Source organism: Zootoca vivipara, chromosome 16 (assembly GCF_963506605.1).
Source record: "Zootoca vivipara chromosome 16, rZooViv1.1, whole genome shotgun sequence".
Taxonomy (NCBI): Eukaryota; Metazoa; Chordata; class Lepidosauria; order Squamata; family Lacertidae; genus Zootoca; species Zootoca vivipara.
The window spans coordinates 8,056,618-8,067,287 of record NC_083291.1 but is presented as its reverse complement, the minus strand read 5'-3'; the positions used below and the strand labels follow the sequence as shown (position 1 = coordinate 8,067,287).

Below are 10,670 nucleotides of genomic sequence, written 5' to 3'. Positions count from 1 at the left end.
GCATCCTGTGCTTACTTGAGTTCTCTGTGTGCATCACATCTCCAGGCTGTGGCTCAGTCGCAAAGCATCTGCTTTGCATGCAGAAGGTCCCAGGTACAATCCCCAGAATCTCCAGGTAGGACTGGGAGAGACTTCCCACCGGAAATCCTGCAGAAGAGCCACTGCCAATCAGTGTAAACAACACTGAGCTAGATTGACAATCGTCTGACTAGGTCTAAGGCAGCTTCTTATGGTCTGGATGGGTATTTTTGGATATTCTTTATGAGAACTAGACACACGTTTTAGAAAAAAGCTAAATTATGCACCTGATGCCATACATACTTCTGTCCATGCATAACTAATGATGTTGATGATGGTGATGGTGATGTCATATTTATAGTGGATCACAAACTGCATGTGCCAGAAAGTGTCATGTGTGATTGCACTGACTACTAGAGCACCAAGCCTTAAGACATCCCCTGAAAATAAGACACCGTGTGTTTTTTTGAGGGAAAAAAATTATAAGACGGTGTCTTAAAAAAGGGGAAACACGGTAGTGACTATGTGTGCAGCATTAGCCACATATCAGGACACTGTGGCATAACTATGCATTGCACTGCTGTGCTAATTGTACAGACAGATGTGTACAAGTGGTTTCTTATCTTATAAATTAAAAAATAAAACCATTTAAAGAAGGCACCAGCCACTTGTAATCCTCACTAGTAAGGTGTTTTTTAAAGTGTCATGTTTAAACTGGGCCTTATTTTGAACAAAGATGTATACTGACTAAGGGGTGTGTGTGTGTGTGTGTGTGTGTGTGTGTGTGTGTGTGATCCCTACAGATTACATTGCCACAACCCAACCTTAGTAGACAAAGGGACATCATTTTTTTTTTATTTCCAACACTATTACATTTGCAGACTATTATTTAAAAAGGGGAAGACCATATTATATTACTATATTACATTAGTTCAAATCTAGCCTGCCAAGCGAAGATATGTAAACTCTAATTTTACAAACACAATAAAAGACATTTCATTGTACAAATTGCTGTCGTCCCCACAGAGTATCGCGGGGGGGGGGGGGAATCTTTAAAAATAGATGCCAAAAATCTCTCTTTAAATATACACCCACAATCCGTTTCCTGAAGGTCTCCCTCTTTAGAAGCACCTTTCTCTTCTCTATTAAAACCTCCCCACCATCACATTTAAACAACCGAGTCCTGGCCAGACAGCACTGAAAGCACAGGAGGCATAAACAGGGTGGGAAGCACTGTACAAAATTATGACAGTACAGCAGGATTTGTAGATCTCAGTGCTGTTTATACCTTTTTTCTTTTTCTTTTTTTCTTTTTAGAAAAGCTTTGAATATATATATAGATGGTTGAACTCCCTTTTCCTTTTGTGGACAATGTACAGGTTGCAAATCTTGGACTTCAGAGGCTGAAGAAAGTTCCTCACCTAGATTGGTATAACTTCTCTTGTAACTGTCAGTGCAAGGGAAGACTAAAAGTTCTCCAATCTGTGGCACTGTGGGGTTCTTAGACATGTTATTGGACAGGGCCAATGTGACATCGATCGATCCTTGATGTGAATCAGACAGTCCTTGTTTAGCATATTAGTTAAGCAACACTCTCCTGTGCCCGAGATATTTTTAGATCAAACTCTCAGTATGTGTTTGAACCACAAGCTACATGTCAGACAAAAAGATGATAACTTGTCCCTTTTTTTAAAACCCCACATTTAGTAATTGCATCCCCTCTGCACACAAAGGAAAAGAGAGCAGGTGAGCAAAAGTTCACTTCTTCTTCTTTTATAATCCCTTCTGGCACTTCTTCTGGAACGAGGTTTTCAAGAAACTGCGGTATCCAGGGTCATCCACATACTCGTTCTTAAATCTGGAGCTCAATACCCTCTGCCTCTTCTTTTCTCCTTGTATAATATCGGCTCCATAGAATGTGTCTTCAAACCTCATATCAGAAGCTGTAGACTGAAAAGAGACAATCACTATGGGATATATTCCATACATAACAAAACACCACATAAATAGTTTTCCTACTCTGGTATAGTCTCTTCAAATAAACATAAATCTCAACAACCTCTTCAAGAGCATGAAAGTCTTTTTATTAGGGGCCACAGACCATCGTCAGTTCAAGTTATATACATTCATAAATCAATGGAGGCACTGAGTGGAGATTAATCTTCAAAGTTAATCAAGAGAAAGCACGTAAATCTCTAATGTGGATCAGCTTCCTGGTGTGTTTACAAACCATGGATGGAATGGACCTTCCAAGGGGCTGGATGTTTGAAAACAGATTGAATCATATGGGCTGGTTACACATAATTTGATAGGTTGGCAAGGGAAAAGCACCCATGGTGGGAAAGGTATGCATAAACCAAAATATTTTTGACATCTGCCAGAGAGGACATTGTTATTCAAACAGTGATTGGCCTTCTCCTTTCATCTGCCTGGCTCTCTTCACTTGTCTTGTTTGCAAGTAAGCCTTTACTCATATACAGTCGTACCTTGGTTCTCAAATGTAATCCGTTCCGGAAGTCTGTTCAACTTCCGAAATGTTCAGAAACTGAGTCGCGGCTTCCGATTGGTGCAGGCGCCCCAGAAACAATAGCCAACAGCCACATCAGATGTTAGGGCTTCCAAAAAATGTTTGAAAACTGGAACACTTACTTCCGGGTTTTCGGCGTTTGGGAGCCGATTTGTTTGTCAACTAAGCCGTTCGAGAACCAAGGTTCCACTGTATAGGCTTCTTTCATCATGGTCAGTCGAGCTGGTATAATTTTAGGAAGAGGTAACTTTGATATTGCCATTCTTAAGCAATCCTAGCCAATCTACTTCCAAGTGCAGCTGCCATCACTCTGCACATACTTTATAGTCTTGTGATAGCAGTGAAGGTGGAAATGGCCACTCAAGATCCAGGGTTTCAGTCCCTTGCTCTGGGTACAGTCAGGAAACAGTTCTCCAGAGTAGCATACTTTGCTAGGCTAGGTTAGAAAACAGTCTTACTGACTTCTCGTCAAAAGATTTTCATGATGAATAGGGCATTATCAAAGCCAGATGCCAAGAGATGTCTGGATACTAGGGTATTCCCGGATTTCAGGGAGCATTATAACAATATCATTAACTCCCCTGAAAAGTTAACATTATTACAGACAGAAGTAAAAATGATCTATAAAGCTATCACGATTTCTAATAAATGGCAGAAATCTACTATACCTGCAGTGCTATTCTACGTTAAATGCAACAATAAAACAGATTTATGGAACATCTGTTTTTAATTATAAAGCCCATTATGAATACTCTATAAAACAATAAGTAATAATGGGCCATTTTCCTCGACATAATTTTTGCTTTTAAAAAAAATAATCAATCCACTGTTCTTACCAATTAAGTTATTTATTGTACTGTTCAAGAACCATCTTTCTCATGTATGCTGCTAGGTACGTGTTGGAGCTACAAACTCTGTTTCATGATTCTGATTCTGAAACTTGTAGACTAGAAATATCTCCAGTTAAGGCATGATAGAGACCTTTCTGGTCTACCAGGGCATCTTCCAAAGTGCCTACAGGTGGACAATATGTTAGGGAAGAGTCTTAGAGCTCATTGATCGGAAAGAAACAACCCACGACCCTGGGCTCAGGTGTAACTCTAAGCCAGACCATGGCTTGTTTCCTGGGATCAGCAGTGGAGGAGCGAAGCACAATGTACCAGCATGCTGCATATTCACATTTAAACCGAAACGTAGTTTTAACAATAGTTTAAAGTGACATGACAAGTCAGTGAAAAGAAGGCAGCTTGTAGTTTGAATGTAGGCAGACAGCCAAAGATGAGAGTTTAGCTGTGATTTTTGGGTGGAACCGCAGAGAGGCTACAACAGCTATCGTCTGGGAATCTGACTCAGGGGTAAAGAAATTTGCGGCTGCCTGATACAGAATGCTTTCACTCTATTTAACTCCGAGTAGGCTTGCTATGTATAAGACTGAATCAGGTAAGCGCTGGAGATGCAATGAGGTTGAGGGTAAGTTCTTTCATATGTGGTGGACCTATAAAGGGGCAAAAGAGTACTGGGAAATAATTCATAATGAATTGAAAAGAAATGTTTAAAAAAGTACTTTTCAAAACACACACACACACACACACACACACACACACACACACAACAGAGTCCTTTTTGTTGGGGATAATTTAGATGGAAATTCCCAGGTGTCAAAAAAAGGTTATTTATGTATGCCACTACTGCGGCCCGTGTTCTGTTAGCCCCAAAATGGAAAACGAGCAAGGTCCCAAATAAAGAAGAATGGCAACTTGAACTGATGGAATATGCACAGCTTCCGGACCTAATATATAGAATAAGAGAACAAGAAGAACATACGTTTGAAGAAGATTGGAAAATATATATTGAATATATGGGGGCAATTGTGTACACTTGAAAATGTTGGCAGCATTAAGATAAATTAAACAGTGTAAACAAGTTTTGATGGATGTAATAATGAAATACTGAACAGTTTAGTTTATGTAAAATATGCGGGGATTTATGATATGCAAAATGAACCATGGAAAGAGAAGACGGGAAGTCACTGACATTTTAAGGTTGTTTAAATGAATATTCTAAATTGTAAAACAGAAAATTTTCATAAAAATGATACAAAACAGAGTGCTTTTACCCTGCTCATATATTTGCAAATAAAGTGAACATTAGAAAGACACTGTAAGTCTCCAGTGCTCTCATAGTCAAAAGAAACTAAACCCTGTAGAGCTATGTCTGGAACTTCGGAGGAGGAGGAGGAAAACGAGGAGGAGGAGGAGGAGAGTTTGGATTTGATATCCCGCTTTATCACTACCCTAAGGAGTCTCAAAGTTGCTAACATTCTCCTTTCCCTTCCTCCCCCACAACAAACACTCTGTGAGGTGAGTGAGGCTGAGAGACTTCAGAGAAGTGTGACTAGCCCAAGGTCACCCAGCAGCTGCATGTGGAGTAGCGGGGAAGCGAACCCGGTTCACCAGATTACGAGTCCACCGCTCTTAACCACTACACAACACTGACTCCCAGTGTGGAGCATAAGAATGAAGAAAGGGTGTGATGGATCGGATCAGTGGATCTGGCCCAGCATTCTGTTTGCACAGTGCCCACCCAAGATGCCTGTTGGAAGCCTTCAAGCAGGATCTGAGCACAAGGGCATTCTCCCCTCCTGCAGTTTCCAGGAACTGGTATTCAGAAGCACTACCGCCTCTGACCAGGCAAGTAGGGAGCACACATGAATAATGTGGAAGAGGTAAGCAACATCAAGGTTGTTTTCCTGGGGTGGGTGAGTTCTTCCTGCTTTCACCGGAATGACCGGCTTGTGACAAGCTGCCACATAATAGCATCCAGGGATCTAGGGAAATGCTGTTTGCAGGCTGGATAAGGCTTGATCTTGAACATCTGACACGATGCCATGGGGCAATGGTAAAGGAAATGCATAAGCACTGAATCTTTATAAAAAGCGGTGAGGCATTATAAAGAAATCCAGTCATCAACTTGTGGCATTTTGCCCAAATTTCAACGTGTTTGCCGGTACTTACAAATCGAGCCCGCACCCTTTTCGGCAGTTCTTCGTCAAGAGTGTAGATTTCTTCCCTTTTCGTTGCTATCTGAGAGCCATCTTCAAACTCCACCTATTTATAAAAATTAAAAAAAATACGGAGATTCTTCAGATTACAATTATCGGCATTATTTGAGGTTCTGTTACTGGTATGGGATAGCACAGGCAACAAAATATTTTCGCTGTTCAATGCTCATCTGCATGAAATTCATGCACAGCCACTCCCTCAATAAAATGACTTACTTTACAAGGTTGCCCAAGGACTGACTCTTAACCTTCTTCTTCTTTCTTTAAGTTAACAGATGCTCAGAGCAGCTGCTGCTGAATTTTAAAGCCCCCCCCCCAGCAATTTCCTTAAAGAGTTAATAGCTCCTGGTAAGTGTGACTGCTTCTGCTCACATTGGAAAATGGGGCTACAAATGCCCCTGGGGCTGATGATGCGCCTTGTCTTTAAAAAAAAAAAATCTGTATAATGCCACACTGTGCTTTTTCTACACTACTCTGTACTATTTTTATACACTGCCTGGGTATTTCTTTTTAATGTAGAGTGGTTTACAAATTTGGGGATAAATAAAAGCAAGGCAGCCAGCCATCCCCTCCCATCACATGACCCAGGGCCCAACTGGTTAATCTAATTTCCCAAGCGATAAGAATTAATCTTTCTGTTTTCAAGGTTGTGGAAGACTTATGTCAAAAGGAGGAAGGTATGAGTGATACTAAAGGAAATGCCAGTTAGCAGAATTATATTGAATCTGATGGAACTTCTTTTAAAATAGTCTGTTCAGAAGATGAAAAGCTTTATCATGCTTAGGTTTAGATCTAATCCAGTATGAACCCCTTTAGCAGAAAATGAGAAAGGGAAGGCAGCAAGGTGTGGGGAATGCTAAAAGACTCTGCTGCTGCCGTCAGTTGTGCCTTTCAAAAGATCCAAGTTACTTTTTTGACACCACTTTTCCAGTTCCAAGACATGGACGCCTGGTACTTCTAAATCTTTGTTCTTTGTGCTCTTGACCAAATGTGGCTGTTTATTTTTAAAGTTCAAAGTGCCCATTGAAACAAATGCATTGATAATGATCATGATTATTGTGAGGGGGAAACAGTACAGGGAGCCCCCTCCCATCTTGAGGAGCAGTTCATCCAATAGCAGCGGAGCTAGCGGGGAGGGGGAAGAGTCCAGTGGGGAAGGAGGAAGTAGGAGACAGGGCTCTGGCAGGATAGCAGAGCCTCTGTTGCACGTGAGAGAGGAAGAGAGAGCGGGGGAAAGGGGGGAGAAGGAAAACATGGAAAGGAGACCCTTTTTCCCTCCGGTTCCGGAATTACGCAGGAGGAAACGCGGAAAGAGATTTGGGGTGCCCAGACTCTTATGTTGGAAGAAAACACGGGAAGCGTCACTCCAGGGTTCTGGGTCAGACTGAGAACATGTACCCTGTACAGCTCTAGCACTGTAAATAGCCTGCACACAATAAAAGCATGAAAAGGCAACGGTCTGGAGAGTCGTTACTCTAGAGTAGTCGCAGCGCCTCCTCTGTGACAATAATGATTAATTCAAAGATTAAAAAAACTGCTTATGTACAGTAGGAATCCATACATCTTACTCAAATATGTCTAAAGGCTTCCTGACAGTATTAAAAGATTTTTGTTAGCCCAAACATTTTCAGGGTGGTGATATTAGTTCTACTGGTATATGTGTATATCACCATCCACTGCCTGATAGAGATGAGATGAATTGTAGTCCAACATCGATGTGTGTGTGTGTACAGGCTCCCATTACTGATAATCTTCTCTAAATCTAGGCATAATAGGCCACACAAAAGCAGTCAATGTTGTCTGGAGAAAACTACCATACAGTCCTATGCGGTTTCAGCTCTTCCAGAAGATTCGGCCGTGTGTCTGCCGCACCAGTTAATTAGAAACCAAATTCTATTCTGTGCTGGGAAAATATTTCCAACTTGTAGAGATCTAATGACAAGTAATGGCTCCTTTAAGTTATTCAATAGGGGTTTATGGCAGAGAGTGTCAATAGATCATCTCTAATGAGTCCAAATCTGAACTAGGCTTGAGTTGGCATAATGTAGACCACTCAGTTTGTCAATCACTGTCCATATTAATTTATATCAGCCCCAAGAGACAGACACACATAATAATAAAAACCACTACTGCAATAATATGCCAGTAACATTTGCTACTTAGTTCTCTCTATATGCTTTTCTTGCATCAGGACATCATAAATTAGCAGTTTAATTGGAATTGCTGGAAAGCATTTGATTAGGTACATGGGTAATTTAGTCATCTTCATAAGCTCACACATGCATATTAAAAAGGGACACACAAGCAAAATCATAAGACAATGTTTAGGGCTCGGGTTTCCACTTAAAAAACCGTGGCCTTTTTTATTATTACAGATATTCACAGATTTGCAACACTAAAACAGTGACCATGTTTTGATTTCCCATCACACTTCAGCATCTGTAAAAAGTGACATGGAAGTGCCGCCTAAATCTATACTAGCTCAGACCGAAGCTCTATCTATGCATGATTAAAATGAGCAGGAAGCTACACTGTGCCGAGTAGCTCCTCTCCCTAGTGCCATTGATAGAATGCAAATCTGAAAGGTTGAGATTTTGTGCATTCATGGTTCTGTGCAATCTGGAACCCCAAATGTTCAGGGAAGCCGAGACGTGCAAAGGCTCCTCCCTTCAGACTTTTGCATACTGTGTGCAGACACCAGGGTAAGGGGTTATTTGGTATGGAGCCACTTCCTGCTCATATGTTGGTGTTAATCACTGAGTTGCATCAGGGGCGTCTTACCCATAGAGGCTAGTGGTGTGGGGTGCCAAGTTCTGGAGGGCGCCAGGGAAGAAGTGGAAGCTGGATCAGCCCGGGATCAGCTCGCTGCCCTCGCCCACCTCCGCCATGCTACACCGAAGCAGCACCACGCCCAGAGCTTCCGTCTGCCATGGCCACCGTGGCACAAAGTGGCCAACTGAGCTGGGAGGCACCACATCCAGCCTCTGCCTCTTCCCCACCGGAGGAGCCGCCCTCCAGCTGCTGCCCACCTCCTCCAGCCCAACCGGCAGCGCCGTCCTCCCTAAATAAAGGTGGACAACTCTGGAAAATGGAGGGGGGGCGCCGGAGGGAGCTTTGCACCACGGCACCGGATATGCTTAAGACGGCCCTGAGTACTGTAATAGATCTGTGGTGCTAAATGTTTAGGTTTAGTACATATTAAGATTTAAACCTGTTATGTTATTCTGGGATGTGTTATAAGGCAGTCTCAAAGTGTCTTAGAAAGGGGTTTGTGGTGTTAAATTAGTGTTTATGTATAAAGACTGTGTGTCAGACTTTGAGAATGTAATCAAGGTCCATGTGTATCGGAATGTGTGTACCTACTTCTGAGCACCAGCAATTAGCATGTGAAGAGTTAATTAACCTATGTAAACGTCCTAAATGTGTACGTCTTTAAAGGTAAAGGGACCCCTGACCATTAGGTCCAGTCGTGACCGACTCTGGGGTTGCGTGCTCATCTCACATTATTGGCCGAGGGAGCCGGCGTACAGCTTCCAGGTCATGTGGCCAGCATGACAAAGCCGCTTCTGGCGAACCAGAGCAGCACATGGAAACGCCATTTACCTTCCCGCTGTAGCAGTCCCTATTTATCTACTTGCATTTTGACGTGCTTTCGAACTGCTAGGTTGGCAGGAGCTGGGACCGAGCAACGGGAGCTCACCCCGTCGCAGGGATTCAAACCGCCAACCTTCTGATCAGCAAGCCCTAGGCTCTGTGGTTTAACCCACAGCGTCACCTGTGTCTTTAATGTACGTCTTTAATCCTAGTCAATTAACAAGTGTTGATGAAGTCTGGGGAACTCCTTTGTTAGGTGAGGGGGGAGGATTAACCATCAGTATTTCAAAGCACCAAAAGAACTGACCATTAGAATGAGGAGGCATAGTTTTTTTCAGAGCAACAGAATGAGGAGAGATGCCTTAGACTCAAGTGTGGCACTGCTGTGAGGAACAAACCCCTCTTGAGATGATCATGCCAGTCTCTCACAAAAGCAGGCCTGGAACACTGGTGGGGTAAAAGCAGCTGACGGCAAGCTTGACAAAGAACACATCTGGCAAGGAAAAGGGTTCAGCACTTTCTTTACTGCTGCCAAAGATAATGGCGTCAGGTCTTTGTTACCCACAGCTGAAGGACATATTTTCTGGTGTGGGAACTGTAACGCATGAAGGTGTCCTAAGCAACACAAAGGTTTCCCCCACTCTTTCATTTCTCCTTTTCTCATCCTCCATACAGAAATGTCTCCACAACCCTACAAGAATGTTATGGTTTCTTAATTGAAACTGCTTTGTTTTGAAATGCCACCTGTCATATCATCTTTCTGCTTTTTCTAGCGCTTCTTTTTTGCCTGATCTTATTGTTAGAAGATAGGACACATGGTCCCAAGAAATGGGCAATTAGGGCTCTCATGTGACCTTGCAAAGGGCACTTAAATCCGACTAATAGTAAATACTGTAATTCTACTTCTAATAAGGCACATGTGCTTACCCTGAGTAACTGTTTTTAATGGTCACAGTTGTCAAGAACAATGGTTCATCTTACATCATCTAATTTCATGTATCTTAAAATGACTTTGCACCAACATTTCAAGTTATTTTCATTTCCCATCTGTTGAGGTATCCATACTAGTGCTTCATAGCATTTCTAATACAAGGTATCTGAAGTACACAGTTCAGGAGTTCTTGCCACAGCCTACTGCACGGCTGCCAATACCACTTTGAGGAATTCATCCCACCTGCTGCAGTTATGACTCGGGCTGGGGGTCAGCTGTAAGAGGCCAGGCACCACAAAAGACCAGGATAGGCGGCTTAAGTTTCAAATGTCATGATGCTCTTCTGAGCCTTGATTAATCTACAGCTGTTGAAGGGTATCTTAAGAACAGGGCTATTAAATTGGCCCACGGGCCTAGAAGTTTGAAACGAGGTGTTCTTCTTGTGAGCTGTAACTAAATGATGATCCTGACAAGGTTTCTCTGGAGATCTGACATCACTTTTACAAACATAGAATTGGGTTGAAACAAGTGATTCAGGC

At 42.4% G+C, this 10,670-nt stretch overlaps 1 protein-coding gene across 6 annotated transcripts in view; it reads right to left on the bottom strand.

Annotated features, from left to right (window-relative positions):
* Positions 1-539: 539 nt before the first annotated feature.
* KDM4C (lysine demethylase 4C) overlaps positions 540-10,670 on the bottom strand; it is a 210,914-nt gene continuing 200,783 nt past the window's right edge. For all 6 annotated transcript variants that reach the window (XM_035140866.2, XM_035140870.2, XM_035140869.2 and 3 more), the window contains 2 exons: positions 5,560-5,652; positions 540-1,968 (listed from right to left, as the gene is read on the bottom strand). In XM_035140866.2, coding sequence (XP_034996757.1) covers positions 1,792-1,968; positions 5,560-5,652 — 270 coding nt within the window. In that variant the 3' untranslated portion in view covers positions 540-1,791. The remainder of the gene's footprint in view (positions 1,969-5,559; positions 5,653-10,670) is intronic.